General features: G+C 33.9%; 1 protein-coding gene across 6 annotated transcripts in view; it reads right to left on the reverse strand.

Annotated features, from left to right (window-relative positions):
- PPFIA2 (PPFI scaffold protein A2) overlaps positions 1-25,610 on the reverse strand; it is a 295,808-nt gene that overhangs the window by 69,883 nt on the left and 200,315 nt on the right. For all 6 annotated transcript variants that reach the window (XR_016466101.1, XM_090139305.1, XM_090139289.1 and 3 more), the window contains 2 exons: positions 22,109-22,183; positions 2,484-2,600 (listed from right to left, as the gene is read on the reverse strand). Coding sequence is in view for 5 of the 6 variants with exons in the window: in XM_090139305.1 (XP_089995431.1) it covers positions 2,484-2,600; positions 22,109-22,183 (192 nt within the window). In the remaining variant the exon portion in view is untranslated. The remainder of the gene's footprint in view (positions 1-2,483; positions 2,601-22,108; positions 22,184-25,610) is intronic.

Here is a 25,610-nt window from a genome sequence, read left to right on the forward strand (position 1 = left end):
AGTACACATGAAATAAATTAAGTATTAACTGAAAGTTTTCTTCTGCAGTTTTCTACTGACCAAAATGATCAGAAAATCCAAAAATATTCTAGTCCCAAAGTGGAACAGATTCTGATGACTGCTCTGAAAGATATAATCTACTTTTTAAATTACTATGTCCTTTTGTTTTTATTTGATTTGCAAACCAAAACCCTCTTAACACTTCAGCCTACTCTGAGTTTGCTTTGGCAAAATACCTTTTATTCCTACTGGATGCAATGTCTATAACCACTGTCAATATTTTAACAGATTTTAGTATTTATAAGCTACTGGCAGTTGATTTAATTATTGGAAGATGATAGTGTCATGGCTAGGAAATTATATATATATATATATAATCATCAAATAGAGACAAATTGGTTTTCAGTTGTATCCAGGCTTAAAAGCTGTGGTTATAAATGTCAGCAATTAAGTTTAAAAAATAGAAATAGTGCATTTTCAAGGAAAACCCTGATTAACAATGCACTTAAATGATTAGCTTTCATCTTCAGTGTAACAAAATCTGCCTGAGGTGCTTTGTCAAGGAACCCTCTTATGCATACAGGGTGTCCATGAAGGTAAGAAGTCATTCCTCAGGCAAAGTCATCCCAGATAAAATTCTATTAATTTGAGAAGAATTTTAGTAATTATTTATTATATATTTGAATTAAAAGATTCAGCATGGAATTTACTATGGAATATTCTCCTATATTGTCCAGAAATAGGTAATAAATTTTGGAACATAGAGGAAACACGCCATTATAAGTGCAGGATATACTGTGACAGTTAATATATAAGGTTTACACACATCAGAAAATGAAATACTTTCTGAAGTAATTTCCCAAATGCATACGATAATTTCTGAAAACTTTCCATTTTATTCAATAACTCAATTTTAATGACTCACATAGTAGTAGAAATAAACATCAGCAAAGAATAGCTTTTTTTTTAAAAAAAAGATACTTAATCTCAGCATCTTATTTTTGGGGACAGCTGGGACAGCAAGCACCACATTAAAGGGACTCAGTTTATAGCATGAGTTGAGAACACACTGTGCAATTCCAGTTACACATGGTAGATGGTGCATGAAATTCAATCACAAGTTCAGGTACGCCAAGTAGTAGTGTAGTAATTATAACTTCAGAAAGGAAAATCTTTTATTTGGTTATCTTGATGAATTATTCTTCAAACTAAAAGTAATTTGGGGAAAAAATAAAAAAATAAAAAAAATTCACCCAACCCGATCATGACTGTTGGTTGGAGTTAAAGTGATTACTAATTCAAAATAGCAAATGAAAGTAGAGACTAAAGATTTCTGAAACAACAGATTACTTCTTACACTTACAAGACCTTTCATATTGCTTAGAAAGAATGAATCACACTGTCTTAAATCATGTGTAAATGGGCATGTAATCAGTTATGAGTGGAGTGGGCAACATCTTATGTTGGTGGCTGGTATGTATAATTTGAATGAGAAATTATAAAAATTCGTATTTTTCTAATTTAAGAATTGTAGTCAGAGACATCTGTGGGCTTTTGTTTTATTTAATGTCTTTTCTCTCTGTTGAACCTTGTAATGAGCACTTTCTCACATAGATATCTTAAGAAGTTTGGAATTTTTAACATCAACCAGAAGTCATTCATTCTTTTTTCCTATATTTTTCTGAAGCAATAAGTATTCTCAGTTAGTAATTCTTATTACGTCTATTTTACCATTAGTTTCTTTTTAAATATTTCATGGTTAGAGATCCAAGCAGCAACTTTACTAATTTCTCTGAGTGTGAAATACATGTTACGCTAGCTTTTTAATTTAATACCTTCAAATTAAGAGAAGATATAGATTGGTTTTATCCATCTGGAAAACCTACACTCAAAACTTCTAAAGCAGATATTCTCTATCTTGTTTTTGTCCTTTAGTCTTAAATACTTAGCCTGAACATTCAGCTAGTTTGTACTGAAAAAATGCTAAGTAAAATGCTCTTCACTTTTCTCTATGTGAAAAAGAATATGAACTGGCAACACACTGGTAGGTAGCACAAAGGAATATTACCTTTTCTAGTTTTTAGGTTTCTTTTTCATCCCCTTATGGGCTATTTTGGCAGAAGTTTTTGCATATATGTACTTTCATACGTATTTGCAAGTACACCATGCTCTTCTGTCTATGACATAGATAGGACCACTCAGCAGAATATACTGTAGTATTTTGCTAAAAAATCCAATAAAAGTTTATTATAACTTGGAGATCTAATTCAGTATTCTACCAGAGAGCTAGGACTTGCCCATTTGCATTTGCTTTTCATTTGAAGAAGCTTGATGTTCAAGCTTGTTGAACCTTGATGAACAAGGTTTTAGTGGGCAAACAACACTGTAAATGAAAGTCTCATAAAACATTCACATTAAAAAATATTATATTGGATTATTTTTCATATTGATTGTGTATTTCAATGAAAACTAGTATTTTATACCTTTTCATGAACCTTTTGCCCTGGCTCCATTCCTTCAATATGCTCTGATTCAGCAGGCCCTTCACCAGCTGCAATTTTCCTTTGAATGTGTGCATTTTGTTCACGCAAAGCTACAATCTGCAAGAGACAGAAAGTAAATGGTCAATATGTATAAAAAAACCAAAAATCACTGAGCAGGCAATCTGTTGACATCTGTTGACATCTGCAGACAATCTAGTGACATTATGATCCAAACTGGCCGTTCGTAGCAGCTGCAGTATTAGGTCGACACATTCAGGGAAATTTAAAAAATGATTAAGGACCATTACGGATACAAAGGAACCAATAAATGACTGGAGATTCAGTGTTAAGTCTTGTTTTATCTTCTATATTTACTATGTACTAATTTATTTTTTTAATTTCCACCTTGAAACATGGAAGAACTCTTGGTTAGAAATTAGGAAATTGATAACTGCAAGAGTAAGATTAATCCTTTTGTACTGAACACGATTGACAACAACATGGCATTGTAGGAGCACAGGGACAAGAAATATGAATCAAACACAAGTGATGTAAAATTGAGTGTTAGTCTTCTCAACTTTCCACCAGTTAGTAACTGCAACATGCATTTTAAGCACTATTCGATAAGAAAAACATGTAAATAAAGTCTTATAATACATTTGCAATTTGTTTTTTATGTTAAATATGTTGCTTTATTTATTGATAGTGGTATCAAAAATTTGACTCACTGGAAAATAAGCTGACTTCTCTCTATACTGTTCTGTTTCTGAATGGATAACATAAAACTCAGTAGTACTGCTTCTGAGAAAAGTGAGCATACCTAGTCCTTATATTTATGCTTTTATGTTTACAATATCCAACTTAACCTCTCAATTACAGAACATGCCCACAGACAGTTTTCCAGGTACCTATGAATTAATACTTATTTACTTATACTAATACTTATACTAATGCTTATAAGGCAGTAATTCTTGATGTAATTTTTGGTGGATTTCATGCTAACTTTTCTTTTGGAAAAAGATAATGGTAATATTCTAGAGGATGGAGTTATATTTGCTAAAATTAAATAAAAGACAGTTAAAAAATAAAGGTGCATAAATACCTCTGTTGTGCAATTATTCAGAACTATATTATCAACCTTGGATTCAAGTCCGAGTAATACCTCTTAAAATATGAACAGACATATGACATTTTTTGTCCTCAAATCATTAGATTTGTTTTCTAAATCACCAGTTAGGGACCAGATAAAACAGAGCCCTTGCTGTTAGGCTGTAAGTGTTCTGACATCCTTAGGGAGAAGTGGTATCATGTTCTGTATATTATATACAGGGTACTTTTCCTACCCATAACAATTTTTGCTTGAGATGCTGACCTGTGACCCCCGTACAGAGCTAAGCTTAACCCCTCAGCATTCGCTATTATCCATTGACTTAAGGCACAATTACAATAGCTGAGCTGAAAATCTTGAACTTATCTGTCTTGCACAGACCAGGATAATGGAAAAGCCAATGTGCTGAATGCTGATATTAAAGTGGTTATCTGATCTCTTCTGTAAAAACTGGAGGGAAACACCACCAGCAGGGCCTTCTATGTCCAAAAGAGATTGGATAAACGACATGCATATCTTTTCTCCTGACTACCAGTAAAAACCGATGATTATCTTAAATTAGATGCTTCCATTATGATGGCTAAATGTTAGAAAAAGTAATTCCATCAAAGGACTGAAGAAATTCCAGAAAAAAATCATATTATGGAATAAAGACCATGCCTGTACATACGAACCTGGTCCTTCTCACTCCTCATATGCAGTGAGGAAAATTATTTCAGTTAACTCATCAATGCATATTTTCCCTCTTGCAGTGTGTATAACACTACAGATGAACACATAAATTTATGTTTTCAAATACATATGGCCCGTACATAAGCTAAATAAAGTCCTATTGTAATTTTTTAAACAGTTGCACAATCAATTTCTATGTTGCCTTTTATTTTTCCCATGTTTTTGCAATTTAAACTGTATTTAAAGTCATCTGCCAGTGAAGGATTGAAAGACAACTGCTGTAATCATCTTGCTTTAAATTTGCTTTCCATTGAACAGATGCCTACAGCATGAAGAGAAATAAATATATTTAGATTAACTAATAATCACATAAGGCTAAAACATCAAAGGCATTTCTGTTTGTAGGATTCTTTATCATATTTAAAATAAGAAATACTTTTGAATTAATTGATTTTTCTCCTTTGAATTTATTTAATTTATCGTTCACTTTTCTAGCATTACAACTTGTTAAATATAATTTTTGTGGATAAGGATAAAAGAGGCTCTAAACACATGTATATAGTGTTAGACAGTTACGTACAACAAGTAAGAATTTAGATCACTTAAAGAATGTAAGCATTAAAGGAAGACAATTATTTTAAGTTGTTGGGTTTTTTTTACCGTAAACTACTGAACTTGTTCCTTTGATCTTTCAACACTGAATAAATTTGTTCTAACCAATGAAACTTGCTGACACCTATTTCTTTTAATTTGCTATATTTGACAGATCTAAAAGGGTAAAAGACTTTTTTTTTTTTTTTAATTTAATTTAGTGCAATCAAAAAGGTGTTTATTTTTGCATGGATGGTATGCCAAACTGCTTGTGACTATATTGTACACTTAAGTCTTTCAGACAATAGGGAAATTCCCTACTTGGATGTCTTCTTACATTATTATAACAGCCTACATTTTAAAAATGTATCATATTTCAGTTTACTGAGAGCATAATTCAGATTCGCAGTCCATCTTCTCACTCTGCTTCAATTTTGGCAGGGATAAACCTTGTTTGAAGGTTTAATAAATGGTAATTTTATATGGATTACCATAATTGAGTGCAGCACACGGAATAAAGGATGCTTAGAGACCAGTGTGGTTTGCTTCTCCCTAAATGGAAATTTAAATCCTGATTCATACATATAAATGCACTTTTTTCAAGTTATGTTTCTAGTTTGTGTTAATCAGAACACAACCTTTCAGAAGCCACTGCTTAGACAGTTCAGAGACATTTAAATGAGGTTAACTGATTTAAATTATTTAATTGTACCATGATGTAATAATGACAGAATTTGTCATTATTACAGTTTTTTTAAAAAATTAATAGAGCTGAAAATGCATGCACATTTTCTTGGAATTTTATATATAACTTCTGAAAAGAATTATAATGATAATCAGCCTTTTGTATCATCAAGGTCTTGTAGTAACAATACGCTCTATTTCTTTCACTTTTTTTGGTGGAGGAAAAGCACAGCATGGAATGCACACCTGCAAAATCTTTTTATTGAAAAACAAATTGATCCTTTTGTGAATCATAATAAAAACTAGGCATTTTGAAAATTTTCACTGGGGGGGAAAAGGCATTTAAAAACTAAACAGAGACAATTTATGTGTTCCTCAGGGTAGTTTTTAGGAAGAATGGAACTCACGCGGGGGGGGGGAGGGGGGGGGGTCATCTGAATGCCTACTGTAGATTGTATGCACAGGACTTACAAAAAAATGTCCAATATGTAAAAATATTAATTTTAATTATATTTCTTCTCCACCAAGAAGATATCTTTTAATAATCCTTTTCAAAAGAGACTTTCAATATTTAATTAGAAACTCACTGGATAGCTACAGATTTTGCTGCAATTTTAATGACTGTCAGTTGAGATGTGACAGATTTGGCTGCAGTAATTTAAGATATTTGTGCCTACATCTTCTTAGTCTGAGTGTATTTGCAGAATATCAGAAACAGCATGAATAAGTCCAGGAAAGGACGTTCAGAACTTTGCACTTCAACAAGATTTATATTTGATGCAAGACTAGGAATAGTAGCATCCAAGGCACAGAAATGAATTCTCTGCTACAAGGGCATGGTTTGTTATACTTTAAGAATTGTATTTGGAAAGAACTGCATCCACTGCTTTAAGAGATAATGTTTGGTTCTAAGCCTTTATAGGTGTACTACCTAGAAAAATATCCCTATCACATTGTTTGCCATGATGCTTACCTCCTTGCAATCATTAATTCACTTGTCTTCACAACTATTCCAACAATGGGAAAACTGAAATACAAGAGGTCCAAAATACCCAATAACTATTCTTATGGATGTTAAGAACACTGTTTCCTTGGAAGATGGAGGTTAAATGGCTCTTCAAAATACAGAAGAAGTCTCTTGCCTCAAGTATAGAGACAAATATTTTAAATTTCTCAGCAGATTGCTCCAGTCAACACATAATTTACAAATGAAAGGCAAAGCAAATTGACACAGTGCTGTCTCAGAGCGTTTCCATCTACTGCATTCCTGCTTATATTCCTTTTAGTCCCTCACTGATATATCATTTGCAGCCTCATGATTGCTGCACAGTATAGACTTCTCTGTATATTTTTTCCCACATATTCAGATCATGGAAGAAATCACTGTTAGGTCTGCAAGACAGATAGTTCAGGAAATTGCAAGCAGGAACTCTTCAAAAGTGTTATAATGTTATGTGTAGAATTACACTAACTGTACAAAAAGATTTGACTGGACATCTTCCTTTACAGTACAGTGGCAAGTGATCTGAATGAGCCACTAAATTCTTCTTATAAATAAAAACATTATTAAGATTTTTTAAATTTCTTCTGGATAGAAGACTAGCAATTTCTAGGTCTCAAACATACTCCAACTGAAAATCCTATTTTCAGTCATGCCTAAAAGGTACATGGCTGGGGGAAACCCCAGCTCTCATTTAGGTAATTGTTGCCCATGTCTCTGTGCACTTGGTTATGCTGTGTTGCAGAAAAGGCAAAACCACGACCAAGCCCAACAGTATTCTGTCAACCACAGCAGTGAATCTTGCTGCTGGGAAGAGGCCAGGGGAGCTCTAGCACTAATCCACCACATCGGAGGGACTGAAGATCAAAATGGACTCATCTACTACAACAGTGAAAAGAGAGCGTTGGGCAATTGCCAGATGAGCCAGCTGCACACTAAGGTGGCCTGAAGAATGACTGCTGTGAGAACAGTGGCTGAGTGGCCAGAGCAAATAGTGGGGGCCAAGGCTGGCCCACCTCAAGGCTTGAGGCAGTGCCAGGTCTGTATTAGGCCTCTGGCATTTCAAATCCACTTCCGCTGTCTATTTTTTGTCTTAATTAAGCATATTTTGCATGAAAGAAACCACTTCTAAGTTACATCATTCTGTCACTGTTGGCAGACTGATAGAGGAACCCTTTCATGTGCCAGGACACAGTGTGCTCCAGATAAGACACAGCAATCTTGGCAGCTAGAGCCCTGTAGGAAAGCTACTGGATCACAGGTGCTCACTGTGCAAAGCAGAGGTACCAGCCCAGCACCAGCTGTGCTGAACAGGCACACAAAGAATTAGCAGCTTGATCGTACTGCAACAATACCTATCTGATCTCTGTACCTACAGCTGTGATAAGAGGGCACCAGCTTTGCTGATTTTGGCAGATATCACTCTGATTCCTGCCATATAAACCCTCATAAGACTTCTTTTTTCCCAATAAAAACTTACATACTAATAAATATTACACAACTATTTAGTTTGCCTACTGTTGGTGAGTTTCTCACAGTGTCATAAAGATGGAAATATTTTCCAGAAATAGGGAAGATTGAGAGAGTGGCAACGTGACGCTTCTTCTCCTGGCCAGTAGCTTCTGTTTTTACAAAACACCATTGCAATGGAAGTGTGCTCTCTGGCATCCTGTGTAGCAATGTGCCGCGGAATGAGAAGTATCTTGCTTTGAACTGACTTAGGGTTTTAAGAGATTACATTCCATACAATGACATGATTTACTAGGCAACCCACAAATCCCGATGGGCAGTTTGCCTCCTCTTTGAGTAACTAACAGCGATGAAGCGTATACTAATGAGAAAGTAATTAGACCACCAAAACAAAACAAAACAAAATAAAAAAAGAGAAAAAGAGCATGGGTGTGTCTTAACCACCTTCTCAACATTTTTTTACAAGGCAACAGCAGCTCAAAGTGAGTCACAAGCTTTTATTCTAATAGAAATTTCGTATCACCGCAGCAATTTTGGTAGATGGGATTAAAGAAGGGAAATGAAATCTCAGATGGCAGATAGCAATTACTTTTTCTCAGTAAACATGAAAAAATTTCCAGCAAATAACAGGAAACTAAAAAAAATTATAATTCGTTCATTCATTGTTACCAAATCTGAAATTTCATTTTGGTTGCAGAAATTGTTGGAAATTATGGTATGATCTAAAATCTCATTAGTTTTGAGCATCCTTTTAACAGTGGAATTTAAATCTTTCATCTAATTTTGGTCTCACAGATAAAGACCATTTTATTTGGTAAATGCTCCTTGAAACCTCAGTTCAAATAATTCTTACTAGTTAAAAATGCTAATAGACAGTTTCAAGAACCAAGAGTGAAATAAATAAACTAAAACACTGGATTTTATTTTCCATTATGACATGACTCTTTACCAAGAATCTCAGGATCTGCAATACATATCCACACAGTAAAATGCAGAGCTCTAATTGCATGGCAGCAATTTTGTACTGCTTTTGAAAAGTTGTCTTTTTTTTTTTTTTTAATCACAAATATTAGCTACAGCAGTAACTTTGTTTAATCTGCTCTTCTCCATGGTTCCTGGCCATATAGTTCTAGTGGATTCCAGTCTGTCTTTTCATTCCAGAAAATCTATTCTGCTGTGATCACCAGAAAGGAGGCAAGTAAGATTTCTCTTCCAACGGGCGTAACTCCTCTCTTTCCTATGGATCTCCAGGAATCATTTCCCAAGAAATAGAATCATCAAAGATGCTGAAAACCTTGTTTTTGTGCAAGGCTGATGAGAGGTTTTAGAAGGGTTGCTCTTGAGTAAAAGCCCATTATCTGGCACATCTGATCTTTTTTTAACTTATAAATTGAGCATTTGTAGCATTTTGAAAATTCACTTTTAAAATTAGTGTTTGTATTTGACTGACAACATCAACAAGGTTTACGTTTTATTTGTCCGCATCCCAGTATTTTTTCTTGCTCTTTAGGTAGTAAGCTTTGCAGAAAATTTACACAATTGAGCCAAAATGTATCCTGACATGTCAAGAAAATAATACTTTATTCAAAGAAAAATACTGTAAGACTTATGACTAATACATATTTTCAACATTTTTACATCATGAATTCTTCTCTTTCTTCCTTTTTGAAATTACTGACCTTCTATTAATACTGCTGTTTAGATTTCATCACTATGGACAAATTCTCATGAAGATGAAATCATTCTTGTGAGGAAGTCTTTACAACCCTTGTTGATTAGACAGCGGTAGGCCTAATGAAAATAGATATTTTGGGTTTCTGTGATATGGAGCTTGAAAAAGGAGAAAATGAAAGAGAACCCATATACTTGTGCTTTTTAATGGCCAAGAAGTGTTGTCCTACCATTAGCAGGACAGTGTGTGCTCTGGCTAATGCTGCAAGAAAATTTATGTTCAGATTAAAGCAACAATTTTCAAGCTGATCAGAGGGACATTGTAAAAGATAGCTGGCTTAAAAAATCAAGGGGGGTCTGCACCTTACAGTAAAAGTGAAAGATCATATAGTCATACACTGAGATACAGCCCTTGATTATGCTTACTTCATAGTTTACATCTTCTGTAATTCAAGTTTTGTAAAAAAAAAAAAAAAAAAAAAAAAAAAAAGCTAAAACATCTTGTTTCTCCTACTTCTTGTATGTCTTGTTTATTTAATTCTTAAAATCTTGATATAGGTACTGCCTTCTGTGACCCTGTTTGTATGGCTGCTAGCATTTTCAAGCTGCTTTTATATCACTCAAATGCAAGTGCAGAATGACAATATGCAAAAAAGATCGGAGATGTTCTGAATTAGGAAGATTCTTAAATTTAACTGAGAATATCAACCATACTTGTGATCCTTCACTGTTGCTGGTTTGTACTCACAATACCTACTAACAGATTGAAGGTGTCAATGTATCTATGAGGGCATTTCTGCTTAGGACCAGAATTCTGATGTCTGGTGACACACAGCTGGGGCACTCAGCTGGCTACAGGGCCTTTTGCAGTGAGGCTATCACTAAGCTCTGGCTCTTTCTGAATCAGGTTGATAGCAGTCATTTTGACTTTTGGCTGGTAATAAGGCAATGGGCTTTATCAGTCTCCTTCACTTCATTATGAGTTCTGAATCAAATAAAGCATTATCGCTATGTGCTATTGTGCATGATCTACAGCAAGTACCATTTATTTCTGTGATATAGGGGCAACTCTTTGTAAACAGAATATAAAGCAATTAAAGCAACTGTGTAGTTACCATTATGAAAAAAAAAAAAAAGTGTTAGGATTTTTCCCAGATTATTGGGTACATTTCAGTACATTTTCTTGAGAAACCTTTATCTATGCCAACAAAAATGTGCTACTTTAAATTTGTCACAAAAATTGTACTGTGAAACAAGATACAGTGAACAAACTATTTTTTACATAGACTAGCGCAATGGAAAAATACTAACAAATATCAGTTATGTGGCCGTATTACAGTGTGTATTTGATATTCACTGATTTCTTTTGCCTTTTTTTTGTTTGTTTTTAACCATGTTCAATGAAACAGTAGCAAAATTATTACGTTTACATTATTACTTTCACAAAGACAGTTGTTAGGATACAAAAACCCCACAGTTCACTAGTAGTATATGGAATGATTTCCAGCTGGCCAGAATGGAGATTTGGCAGAAGCATTATGATCTTCATTGTTCTGCACAATGTATGCGTTAATGCATTATACAAGGGCTAATCCATAGGTAGTGCTTCCTACTTTATTATATTGGCCCATGATGTTGGAGATGGATGCTGGTGGTATGGCAGTAGAGGCTGAACCTTCCCACCGATATTCCATTACATTTTGTTGCCATGTGACAGATGGCAGCAGAGGGACAGTCTGACAGAATGTTGTATGGAAGTATGAAAGAAGGAAAAGGAGAAGGAAGGGTGTGTCACTGAATTCCTCCATGCAGAAAAAATGGCAAATACTGACACTCATTGATGTTTGGTGAACACTTATGGAAATCAAACAGATTTCCATAGATGTGAGCACGGTGACTGAGTGGGTGGTATGGATATTTATGAGCACAGCATGCTGTTGAAAATGAATAATGATGGTGACTATGTTGAAAAACAGTGCTTTGTCGCTTCAAATTTTCTCTATCAAACAGTATTATTGTGATACTTATATCTGTTCTAGTTTCCATGGGACTAAATAGGAAGCATAACTTGTGGAGCAGCCTATATGTTTACATGAACACACTCTCAATGTGTGTGTATATACATACATATACATTTACTCAAATATATATATTTGTACTTTCAAACATAGTTTTTTATACAAGACATTGAAGAAACATAATAAAAATAATGTGCTTCTAGGGCTTTATGTAATTGCTCTTAGTATATAAGCAGTTAATTGATAGCAACCAATGCTTAATGTAAATAATTGGGCTTGAAAAAAATCTATGGAGGTTAAAATAAAAGTATTTTGCTATTTGCACAGCAAATCTATTTTCTTCCTCTGATTACATTAATCTATTTCCTTCTGAGTAAAAACAGCCTTCCCAAAATGAAATTTTATATTCTTTATCTGCATAGTGTAATCTAGAGACATTGAAATTGTTTAAAGTGGACACATCTGTTATGAAAAACCCACTGTTCTGCATGTGTATGTAGTCAGTTTTATTACATTTTTCCACATACTGTATCTGCATTAAAATCACCATCTGTGTTACCGACTGTGCAAAACATGAAAATACAATGGGTAGGATATGAGTAAAAATCCAGACCAGAAATAAACCTTAACCCAGAACTATAATTAAAGAATTTCAAAGCCCTAATCTGCATTCATAAGAGGAGAAATTCCTAACTTAAATCTCCTATCTCACAGTCTGTTGAAATCAAAGCACCATAGAGTGAACTAAAGTCCCAATTCCACAAAGTAAACCAAAAATACCCATTTAATGCTAGTTACAATGTTACTATTTTTCAGTGACATTCTTAATGGGATTCTTTTTTTTCCACAAGTCTCTCTCGCAAAAATGAAAGATTTAGTCCTCACTGATACATTTTAAAATAATTTTTTAATTGTAAGGAACATTTTTAGTAAATTGAACTTCTAAAATGTTTTTATTTTACAATTACTGCAGGAAAAATATCTAAATTGATATCAATACTTTAAAGCAGAGAAATTAACTGTGAATTACACAAATAGAAATGTACAAACTTTCCAGATACAATGCCATGTGAACTGGGCTATTTCTTAAGGATGGAATGAAATAATATAATTCTCCTACAGCTCCTTTCTGAGTAATTCCACCTAGATATTGATAGTGCCTATCCAAAAGAAGTGCATCTTATTTTCTTCATCAAAGCTGAAATATTTTTCACAGTATATCCAAAGTAAAATTATTTTTATTTTTACTTCCAGTACAGATAAATGGGAATTTGTTCCACTAAGTTAAAAAACAAACTGATTTCAAAAATCTTGTAAGTGTATTTACTTAGATTAGCATTTACAAAGACACTTCTATTCATTGCATACACCCAGCATACGCTCTTCTTACTTCTCTCATATGGACTCAGTCTGTCACACTCATGGATCTTGCTCTGCTTGTAAGTTAAGGAGATCTAATAATGGACCTATGATTAGCAAAATACCCTTAACTCATTTTATTGCAGATGTGTAACTTTTACCATCGTGCTAGTTAAGAATTTGGAGAATACTCTTAGACCTGCAGTTGCTGAGGTGACCTAATATGAAAACCCAAATGATGCATCTGCTGGTTCATATATTAACTAGAATATTGGTTAATAAATATGAACCTACCGAAGCTTAAAATTGATTTTAATGACTGACTTGAGTCATTAACATATATTTTTTATTCAATTGTAGCATGTAAAGCCAATTTATGTATTAAAAATTGATTATGGAGAGTAATAGGCATAAAATATAATATTGTGATGTTGTTACACTATTTAAAACCTGTTTTGAGAGTTAATGGATGTAGATGTTTTTAATAAAACATGTAATATATAATAAATAAACTGAAAATTGCTTAATTGTCCCAAAGAAATATATTAAATAAATAATAAGGCCGTATATTGTTACAGCAGATCATAAACAAAGAAAAATGGGTACATGCTTGTATTTTCATCAAGATGAATGCACTAGAAAATTGTTAAGGATAAAGAATCAACAAGACTAATTCTTGCAGTGATATTATCTTGATCCTCCAAACATGTCATTTGACAAATGTCAAATAACCCTGGAGCTGATACAGATGAAAAGATAATCAGCTGTGTTCTTAAATCTGAATTTACACAACCAGTGCATGTTAAAACAGCACATATTTCTAAGCCTATGAATCCCAAAACAATAGATCAAACAGAAGTGATGTGTTTTTTCTTCCGGTGTCTTACAGAAAGGCATTGTGTGCATACAGTGAGAAAATTAAACATTAGGCATTAAAATTCTCAGCGTTATCCTGTGTGAAAGCAATGGTGAAGTCTATAATGCAAATCAGCTAAGCATAAGTTCATGGTATGTTCTTTACTCTAACAAGTTAGTGTGTTTAAGGCATTTTCCAACATAACCTTATGAAACCTAGGCCAATGAGAGTTCTATGCCATTGATTTGTAAGGTCCCTAAAGAGGCTGACAAACACATGATATTAAATTCAACCTGAAATTATCCCAGAACCAAACGTCATGCTGATTATGAGTGATCCCTAAGCAAACACACACAAATAAACTCTGTTTATTAATCTCCTGGAGTTTCAGGTGTACAGGCAAACTTATGTGAAATATGCTCAGCTGCACCCTTGGCCCCTGACAACCCTGTTCTTCTCTCAGCTGATATTTCTTTGTTTGTCTTCCTGTGTCATCTCTCTGCCTTTATTCTACATTTGGTGAGGAACTGGTGATAAATCTGTGCTAGAAACATAGCCTTTTCCTATTCTGTAATTCTCTGGAATAAAGTAGAAAAGAAAACAGAAGATCAATTTATCACTCAGATGGGTTCTTCAGCTTTGGCTCTGTGTCATATATTGATGTATTTGTTTGCTGTCATGGAGAAATGTCAGGCATGCCCCACTATCCCTATTTACTGATGCACATAAAGTATTGTGCAGGCCCTCAAAATAACTCCAATAACTGAATTTCAGAAATGTTAACATTCCATATATGCTGATAATTGCAGGACAGTTGTTCTGTAGTGAGCCCCGGTCACGATATCCTATCATTATTTAGACTCAGACCCTTATGGAGGGCACTTTAGTTTTCACCCTTCCTCTCTTCCATTAAAAAGAATAGGCATGTAGCTGGGTAAGGGCTTGTGCTAGCATAATTAGCTCCCCAGCACGGAGTTATGACATGGTGAGTGTGTGTCATGCAGCATACCAGGATTTATGCACTGTACCAAGCCTGGCAGATAGTGCACCTGGGTAGACACTGCATCAGCCATTGGCTGCCAAATATCAAGTTATGAAATTTAGTTGTATACGTCTATCTATGCTTATGAAATGAATCATCTTACCCATGAAATCTATTGGATTGGCCTCTACTACTTCTTCTATAGGAAAGCTATATTCAGTTAAAATACCCTTAGCGTTTTTGGGAGGCAAGGGCATTCAGAAAGCACAGGATCAGCCTGACGCTTGGAAGTGATATTCACAGGGCTCCTATGGACACTGGTCCTTTACTGGAGCTCTGTTGAGAGTGTGGTGATGCAAAAATAATCATAGTAAAAATGGACAGTAAAAGCACTGAAATATAAATAGAATATATGGAGTAAACTAAATATACCAATAAATATTTGTTTGAATTAAGATTGGAACAAATTTTGTTATACAAATAGAAGGCCAGTCTCACCTTAAAGGCAAAACTCTTAAAACTTAAGCAAAAGCGATTATAAAAATGAGAATATAACTTTTAACCAAAAGAGTATAATGAATACTTCCAGTGTATTTCCTAGTTTCTTTTCTTTAATTATTTACACACACAAAAAAAGTTGGGAAACAGAAAATATGTAAAAGAACTGAGATTTATCTTCATAAGATTACATTTTTATATGAGAGAAGTGATATCTAACTTGTTTTCAGAATGAAATAGAACAACCTAAAAACACTTTTTACAATACACATAAAAGGGGGGGAAAAAGAGAATTCATGGGATTATGTTTATGCTCGTTTTGATGAAGATGCTAATTTTTAAGGAGTGTTTGTGTTACAAGGTTTGGAGGAAACAGGGAATATTTACTCTCCAGTCATCATTATTCAGAGATGAAACCAAAGCATGAAATAAAGCATCAGTATCTCAAATCACAGGGGACCAAGGTTTCATTAAGTCACATGCTTCTGTCAGATTAAAAATGAAGCAGATTTGAAGAGATTTGCAAACTAGATTTCAAATATCTATCTTTCTGTTTCTTTCAATGTACATTTAAACAATTGCTTCACAGCTGCACAGCAGGTTTGGAGGAACAGTAAATAAAATGGAATTAGCAAATCACAGTTTTCCATTCCTTTTTGTCTTTTGTCATATTCCATGAAGCATTATCTTACAAAATTTAATTTTTTTCTTCTCTTCAAAAACTGTAACTTGCAGCTGATCAAAGTTCAGTGTGCATATATATATTTATTGATACAGAAGGATGCGCTGTAACAGTACGCTGAGTTACACCCAGTTACACTGAGAGGTGCAGTAGGTCTCAGGCTGTTTTGTGAGTGACAGGAGTGAAACTACATTGTGCTCTTCAGTGATAAACCTATGGCAATGGCATTCAGTCACAAATCTTTATATAACAAAAATCATTACAACGTTTCACAAATACATAAAATGAAGGATCCAAGTTAACTGTGACCCAAGATTTTAATGAAAAGAAAACCCATCAGTATCACAGTAGAGATTCTTAGGAGCTTAAATCTATCATTCTGTTGAAGAATCTGATTCCTCTATTAATAGCAATAAAACCTTGAGCAGCTTAATCCATTCATATAAGGGATCTTTGACAGTTTGGAAAATAAATGTAGAATGTAACAGTTGTCTTTATGACATATGTTGAAAACAGAACAATTTGCACACTAGATTAATGAAGGAATGGAAGACTTTTCCCTTCAGCTAAGCTTTTCTTAAGGAAGCTCTCAACAAACATACAAACACAGACCATGTACTCTTTTCTGCTAATCAGTCTTCACTACAAAGTGGTTTCTTTTAAGGAATAAATGGAAATAACTTACATGCATAACTTGAACATGCCATCAGAATTTTAGAATTTATTACAGGTGGCCACATATTAAACAGAAGGGCAAGAGAACACAGCATTTCACAATCTCTGAAGGTACTCTAAGATATTTGGGCAGCTACACAACACAGATCTCAAAAATCATTTCAGCAAAGACCCGAGTTATTGAACCTATTTAACATACATTACTGGGTTACCAACAGTACTCGGTATCCTACACATAAATAATCTAAGTGACTAAGGAAAGTTATGAATGGGAGATAACACTTACAGGCATTTTTTACCAAGATTTTTCTATCACAATACTAAAATACACAAAGTCATTATTCTGAATGCAAAATGAACTTGTTTTTTCTTTTCTGCATTATCTGCTCTCACTGCAGAAAAGAAAAAACAAGTTCATTTTGCATTCAGAATTGTTTCGAAAAAACAATTCTGTGCAGTAAAATTTATTGTTGATATAAGTAATATTGAGAAACCACAAGTGGAATACTGATGTTTTGTTTCAAATATGCCAATAGATATTACCGTTCTGGAGTCACTACATGAAAAATGCATTGGATTTTTGACCTATTCTGCTCAGACTTTAGGGAGAACTGCTTCTGGCAGAAATGCCTTGCTGCCCTCCACGTCCACAATTGTGGTGTTTTGTTTTGTTTTGTTTTCCTATTTGACCTTAGATTAGAATTAGCTGAGAGAATAATATGAAATACCTATAGTAACTTTACAGATTATTTCTTGTGCTTATTTTTTGATCTTGTAAAAAATAAGGCAGTGAAGTATTTTTCAGTCTCTTCAGCTGTTGTGCCACATATCCTAATTCGAACACGTAGACATCAAAGTTAAAAATTGTGGGACACAAAGAAAGAGTCACAAAATAAGCCAACATTGCTTTGCTTCATTACCATATTTAAAACAAGTGCCACAGTAACATTTTTCAGAGTTAACATTTAACTAGATAGTTAAAGGCAAAAGAAAAGCAATTACATATAGGACATGAAGATTACATTTGAAAATAAGATATTTTTATGTTAATTATGTTAATTAATTAAATTCTGTTAAGTTAAATTAATTTAACTGTGATGAAACCTTCACCAAAGTTAGAGCTGTGTAAAGTTATTTCTTAAAAAAATAAATAAAAAAAAAATCACAACCATTAGAATGTAGGTGAGAGTTTATGTAGCAATAACTTACACTGTTCTGAGAAAATATGGTAAAATGTGACAATACAGGTGAAGGCTATTTCATGTTTTTCACCAGAATACATGCTTTAAGTCACCAGAAGTAGTTACAAGCTATCTAGCCTTGCTTTGCTTTTGTCTTTCAGAAAAAAGTCACTGAACATACTGAATATCACTCAATTTCATACAGAGATTTAAATTTCATCAATTTCTGATAAAATGTTGAGCATATTAGACATTCAAGAAGTGCAAATGCTATTTTTCTCATCAAACTGTTCCTTTTATATGGTTTCTACTCCACTGCACAAATAAGAGAATCAAGTAGTTCTATGACTGTGAGCCAAATCTTCTGCAATCCCTCTGATAGCTCCAGGAGTTAAATTCATCCACAAAATGTTGAGTAAAATTTGGTGGAAGCAAGAGGAAATTCTAAGGGAGCCCAAGACTTTTAAATAAAATCTATGTGTTAGTTGACAGAAGCAATATCATGTTTGGCATGTGCAATATCATCTTCATCAAATGCTGAAGAAAAGCGTCTGGTGGAACCTCAAACCAGCAATTTTTCTAATTTCATATTCTATACAGTCCCAGTGTTTTCTGAGTTCCAACAGTATATAATTGAGATAATGAATATACTTAACACTGTATTTTCATGCTACATAGTCTACTAATGAGAAAAAATTGGAAAAAACAGAAAATTAAACAGAAACAAAAATAGGTTTTGGAATGTCACTTATATGCAAAGTATTATATGCAGTACTTAAAAAAAAAAGTATAGTTTTAATCATACGTAAAGTTTAATTTTACATTCAAGCACTGGGAAAAATCTCTAGAGGTCATTTTTGAGGGGAAAGAGTTTGTTGAGATTTCTGGGAAACAGTAAAATCTGTTAATAGAAATCACAACTGTTGTCATTTAACATTTTACATTGGAGCATAAATGGATTTAAAAGCATTGGTAAGGGCCACACCCCTGTGTATATTCCCTAATCTTTGAAAGCCAATAGAGCTTGAATTACTGATGATATATACGTGATATATACGGCTAATAAAATACGAAATTCAAATTAGTGTGTAAAGAGAAAAGTGGTTCACAGAACCCTATTGGAATTTGTAATGTTCATATGCTCACTGAAAAGCATTGCATCTGCCTTCATATTTTTCATAAACAGACACTACGCTACTGTACCATTGACTTTGGTGTGGTCTGTACTTCCTACAGTTTGTACAACTGCTAGTTGCAACTTAAAACATTCAGCTATAACTATTTGGAGAGACCATGGGTTCTGTAGAACCAGATAAAGTATTGTATCATTTCAAAAGTATCTGAAGAGTAAGCACATGTAAATCTGTTTTTCAGTGATTTATCATGTGATAGGTGCTGACAAAAAGCAAATATTACAAGTATTATGGAATTTAATTACTATAGGCTGTTACCATACCACAGTCTGCATGAAGACTCTCCAGACTACTGTTATAAGGACCAGTCTATGCTTACAAATCAGTTGCAGCAATATAAAATATACAGTTAAATAACTTTTCTTTCTCCCAGTAAAATGTACATTGAAATAAAAATTATTGCCTTCACAGAATCAAACCAACAATGAACCATTTGTTTTTTTTTGAAAAGCTCGGAACAACCAACAGCAATGACTGAAGTCATATCCAGTCAGTAAGTGGAACTGCAGGTCAAGGTTCTTCTCTATTACCATGATGTGATTACACATAAATGTTAGCTACACATGATAAGTTCACTTGGTGTCTTGAGCTGTCCATCTCAACTGCCCCTGCAATTTAAAGTCACTGGGTGTTACAATTCCCTTACAAATAAGAAGTGCTATGTAAGACAGTGTTGGCAACTACAGCTGAAATCAGCTGCATCAGCATATGAACATGCAGATGTTTTTGCACTCTTTGTTATGCACGTAATATGCTACAAAAGACTGTTGACTGAGAGATTATTTACATCTAGTGAAGGAAGCTACAGTCTCCTCTCCCCCTTTTAAACGAGTTTATTTCCAGTGCAAGTACTCATGAATGTCTGCTGTTTCTCACTGCTGCTGTGTGAGAACGGCCATAGGAACTTCACAGGAAGGCTCTACCTTAACAGATAGATTTCTACGGTTTTTTAATCCCAGAATTCTCATTATAAACTTAACCATATGCTCATTTAATCAGGGGACTGTGTGCTGTTGTCATTTTATGTTTAAATACAGTCCTGAATATGTAGTACATTCTTAGAATCAGTGTGAGAAAAGGGATATGAAAATTAAATACAAATTCTCATGGGCAAGCAAACACTGAATAACAGGAATATGGAAATTACTGAAAAGCATAAGTTTAATTCCCTTGGAAACTTCACTCATGTATTTTCATGTATAGTATGATAAATTTTTGATAAAGCCCTGTATTGCCTGTGCATTCATTGATCAGTGTAGTACAAAAACAGGTGCGTACATGGTGATTGTCTAACTAATTTTGACTCATTTAAATTGCTAATAGTGTGAACATTGTATGTGTGAAAATTATCCACTTCTCTCTTTCTGTCTCTTTTTTATTATTATTCAATTGAATTTCCAGTTCAAAGCTTGAACAGTCCCTCACGAGAAACTGGGATACCAGTATTCTGATTTTGTTAATGGTCATGTCAAGCTTTGCTAATTAAATACCTTTCTAAATTTCTTAGTATCATCTAGAGACAAAATTTTTATAGCATTTCTAAGCATTAGGAGCAAGAATAGCTATGAAAATCCTATTTGAAACTAATTTAATTGTGTCTGGTTTTACTCCATGCTGTCAATACAAGTTAAAATAATTTTCTTTCAATCTCTGGATAATAAGGCAATGCTCTAAAGACCTGGTCCCGTGCTCAGTGAAGTAAACTTGGATTGTGAATAAGAGTGATATGAGTAATGGGATGCATCTCATTCAGCTTCACTGTTCAAAAGGACTGCTTTCTGTTTAGTAAGTGCTCATACTCAATATAGTATAACAAAATCATTTGAACCCAACTATTCCATGAAATGGAACAGTAAAAGAGGGATTGTATTTTACAGATAAAGTAACTATATTTTGTCTGCCCAAATAAAAGGGAGGATTTATAATATCTGGTTTGTAGCTTATAAAAAGGAAGAACTAATAGACTGCAGACCCTTTTTAAGAAGTCACTTTAAGAAAGTTACTTGTTCTAGCTTATCATCAGAAAAACAAACAAAAAAAAACAGCTAAAAAACTTCTACAGTAGTTTATCAGTAAACTACTACAGTAGTTTATGTTATCACACATTGTCCAGAATTATAGGCATTCCATTTTCCCACGAGCATTTGGTAGTAGTTCAACATTTTCTGTGGTTGTTTTCAGTTTGTGCCTTAAAGTTCAGTAAAAGAACACCAGGAAAGGGACATAAACCAAAATAGCTTTCATCTGGTTTTATTGCTTGTCTGACTGACATTAAACAGTATGAAAAGCACATGTCAGGTGAAGATTCAGAATGTGATCGGGGTGGCAATGTGACCACCTGAATCCATTATACACTCAGGCTTCAGAATTATCTCTGTGGGTGCAAAATTCCTTTCTGTTTGTGCATGCATTGCATGTATAATACAATCAGGTTGTGGTGTTCACACTTTCAAACAAATCAGAATCTGAGAACAGTCTGCAAGCTAGCTTATAGGGAAAAAATGTATTGTCTAAATTCACAAAAGTTATACAGCTCCACCGTTCATCATTATATACTGCAATTAAAAGGGATGGCAAACATAAATTTTGACATCAGCCATATACTTTCCTCCTTAATTTAAAATACATATAATGCACATCTATAAACGTTTTACTTAATTTTATAGTAAAATGGGAATTCAAGTTATTAAATTTTTTGTATTATCTGACATGTTAGTAGATAAACTCCTTTTTTCATATCCAATAAAAATATTACAAACCTGTAACTAGCTCCTAAATTTTAGTTTGCTCACAACTGAATAAATTAGAAAACAAAAGGTTGTATTAATCAATCTGGCCAGCACCTTAAACCAGTCTTGTTGATCAGCTTACTCAGAATGTAATTTATCCTTCTTTCTGAACACTTTAAGAAAACTGGCAGGGAACACACAGGACACAATATGAAAGAAATTGAACCTCAGAAGGAGAGATAATGTTTTACATTACCTCCTGGTTAGCAGCAGCGAGTTCTTCTTCCAGTGCAGAGACTCTTTCTAAAGAAACCCTCAGTCGCTCCCTTACCTGGAAGAAAAATCAAAATATGTGCTGTAACATTTCTTCTATCAGTCTTTAAAATTTATATAATCCTCCATATGCACTACAGTATGCCCTGCCAGTCTGTAGGTATGTGTGTTACATCCTTTCATTAGACATATTCTGTAGTAAATGTTTAAACCTAACCGTAGGAAAACGTAACCCACAAAAATGGGCTTCAAACTTTAAATGCCATACTGCTGTTCTACAGTTTGCATATAATACTATGGAAAACAAAGGAAGTGCTAATTTTCTTAAATTACATTACACATAAAATGTTGTTTACAAACATCTTTTACAAATGAAACAATCAAAAGCAGCAGCAACAACTATGTAACACTTCTGAAAACATTTTTTTTCTGTTTATGCATCTTGGCTGCTCAGCATTATCTCATATAACTATAGAAAACCTAAGCTAGCAATGTAGACACAAGGTTCCCAGTATGATTAAAAGGTAAATCTGACCTAAACTGAACTTCAGTGCTGTGTGTTGGTGACTTTATCTCTTCTGACCATAAGGGGTTCCTATAACAACTTATCTGCTAATCCACACAACTTCATTACACACATCACATTAAGTTACTTGACTATAACCCAGTAAATGGGCCTAAATTCAGCAGGTATTTCTATCACCATTCCCACCACACCATCCTAGATCCAGCTGATGATCTAAGAATGTTTAAGCTGTAAGGAGTGTTTGAAGAGAAAGTGAATGCATTCTACCAGATCAGCAGATTCCGTTGTAAAACAAAGCAAACAAAAAATCAGTCTTTCATGTACAATGAAACATTGCACATTTTCACGTATATATAATTGTTTTCAGATCCCAGCGATTACTACTTGTCCTGTCACTACACTCCCTGTCAAAGAGTCTGTCCACATCTCTCCTGTTAGGCTCCCTTTATGTACTGAAAGACTGCAATGATGAAGTCTTCTCCACGCTGAACAAGCCCCACTCTTTCAGACCATCCTCATAGGAAAGGTGCTCCAGCCCTCTCATCATCTTTGTGGTTCTTCTTCCTCTCTCTCTCTCCTCTTCGTATGCTCTCAACCTTCCCAGAGGTTCCTGATTCCTCTGTAAAATGCATTTTCTATATAAATTCCTGCTTCAATTCCCACCATAATTTTTGTCTCTCACTAGCACTTCACTGATAATTAAGGGTTATAGTCCTGTCTCAAGAAGCCTTATTTCAACCTCTTATACAGTGCAAGCTGTCATAAAATAATTTTTTAATGGAGAAATGAGAATCATCTTTCTCACTTCAGTCTTCTTGGCTGTAAGTATTACAGAGGGACAAGATGATGGAGGAAAATATCACAAGATGGTGACTGTTACTAGCTGAAATTACATGCAATGAGTTTGTCCTTTTACTTTACGTCTTCCTAACATTTCCTAAAACCTTGTTGTATTTAAGTATGTTTTATAAATGAGAATGCATGTGTTTAAAATATGTTTTAAAATGTTTAACACTTGTGTTTGCTTAGAGGAGTTTTAGAATTTGCAAACCAACTAGGCCATTTTACTGAGGAGGTGAGAGCTTTACAGGGAGCTGGAATCACAAAAAAAATTATCCTTAACCTGTGTTGCTGTAGAACTGAATACTAGTGGCTTTTATAAAGACATTTTACAGTTTGAAAAACAACACTCCTTGGAAATAATAGCTGTTTCAGAGACAGTGTAGGAGACATTTTTTTACATGACAATTCAGAAAAAAATAGGTAATTATTAATTTCATTATTCTGAATATCAAGCTATTATGTTTGTATAAATCCATGTTTTTTCTTTCTTGGTCTTTAGTCAGTAAAAACACAGAACAATCTGAGTGTGAAACAAAGACAAAGCTGGAAATTGCTTTGACCTGCCTTGCCTTGCCCTCTCTTCCTTTTCCTGCTTTGCAGCTACACAGTTAATGCACTTTTTTATAATGACCTAAGTAAAATTGCAGTCTGATGGCCCTTATTTATTCTCCAACTATAACATTTTCTAAAGAAACGGAAAGCAACTCTGCCTTGGCACAGAAGCCTTTTTTCTTTCATCTGAGCAGTGAACAACTAATTGACACTCACATATGCCATGGTGACATAGGAAATGTTGCAACTAATTCTTCATGGTCAACCACATGAAGTGTTGTTGAAGTTGTTAAAACTGGGGGAAAGTGTTCATTAAACCAGAGAAAACAATGCTACATTAGTGTTATGATTTAAAGGAGAAACCTACTCTACATCCCATAAATTATAACTTTATTAATTATTTTTTCTCTGTCTATATCAAAATATACTTGAAGAATAATACAAAAGCTGAATAAAGACTTCAGATTTTCTCATTCATATTCCAGGAAAAAACATTCAGCTTACAAAAGACCATACTAATGCATTTGGTATTCATATATTTTGAATATTACTTTACTCTAAGTATTACTTATTATTTAGTAATTCATGAACTTTATAAGTTCATATTGAAGAAACTTTGAATTTAAAGAAAGCCAAATTCTCTGAAATTCATATAAAATTACACTGCAATGAATTTTGGTTTGATTCCTTCTTCAAATTTATGTTAAAGCAAAAAAACCATCTTAATTTCTGATAAATACAAGGAAAGCTGTTGTTCTAACACACTGCCTTGTTAGTGAAAAAGGAGCAGTAACAACTACAAAGTATTTTTATCTGATAAATTTGTTTTGTTTTTCTGATGATTCAGTTTGTTTTCTCCATTCTGGAATTTAAAGACAGTAAGTGATTAAAAGTAGCACATAGAAGCAAGTGTTATTCTACTGTAATTGTATTTATTACTTCAAAAATAATGTACTACCTACACTTCATATGGTCCTTCAGTGTACTCCTATTTTCTTGGGCACTAGATGGTGTTTTCCTAAACAAGGCTTCACAAAGTAAGACTAATCAGATGTCACTTGATCTATCAAACCATGCTATAATATCCATTTTTAAAGAACTGATTCCCATTATGGAGCCACAGATACAGTAGAAAAGGTTTGCTCTCCTTGTTACTGGATACATCCAACACGGGCCCAGATGACTGGGTATTCTTCTGGCTTTTAAGTGCAGCCCTATTATCTTGAAATTTAACATACCCAGTGTCATGTTAGCACTGCTGTTGGTGCAAAATATCACCCATCTTCCTCTGTCTCTTAGCAACCACTTTCCACATTTTTTATTGCTGTCAAAGTCTTTCTCCTTTCTCTCCATATCTGCAGCCCACAAAGAGCTTTTAAAAACACTTGCACATGCTAGAATTGAATCAATTTTGTTCATAGTGAATAAAAGCTCTCTTACCTACCTGCTAATGAATAAAAAGATAGTGGTAACGTCAACATGAATTGGTTGTTTTCGTATTAGAGAAGAGATAGGTATACTTTTCTGACATGAATTATCTTAAGAGAACCAATGTTTTTCAAAT

The sequence above is a fragment of the Phasianus colchicus genome, chromosome 1 (assembly GCF_987193195.1).
Source record: "Phasianus colchicus chromosome 1, bPhaCol1.hap1.1, whole genome shotgun sequence".
NCBI classification, from domain to species: domain Eukaryota; kingdom Metazoa; phylum Chordata; class Aves; order Galliformes; family Phasianidae; genus Phasianus; species Phasianus colchicus.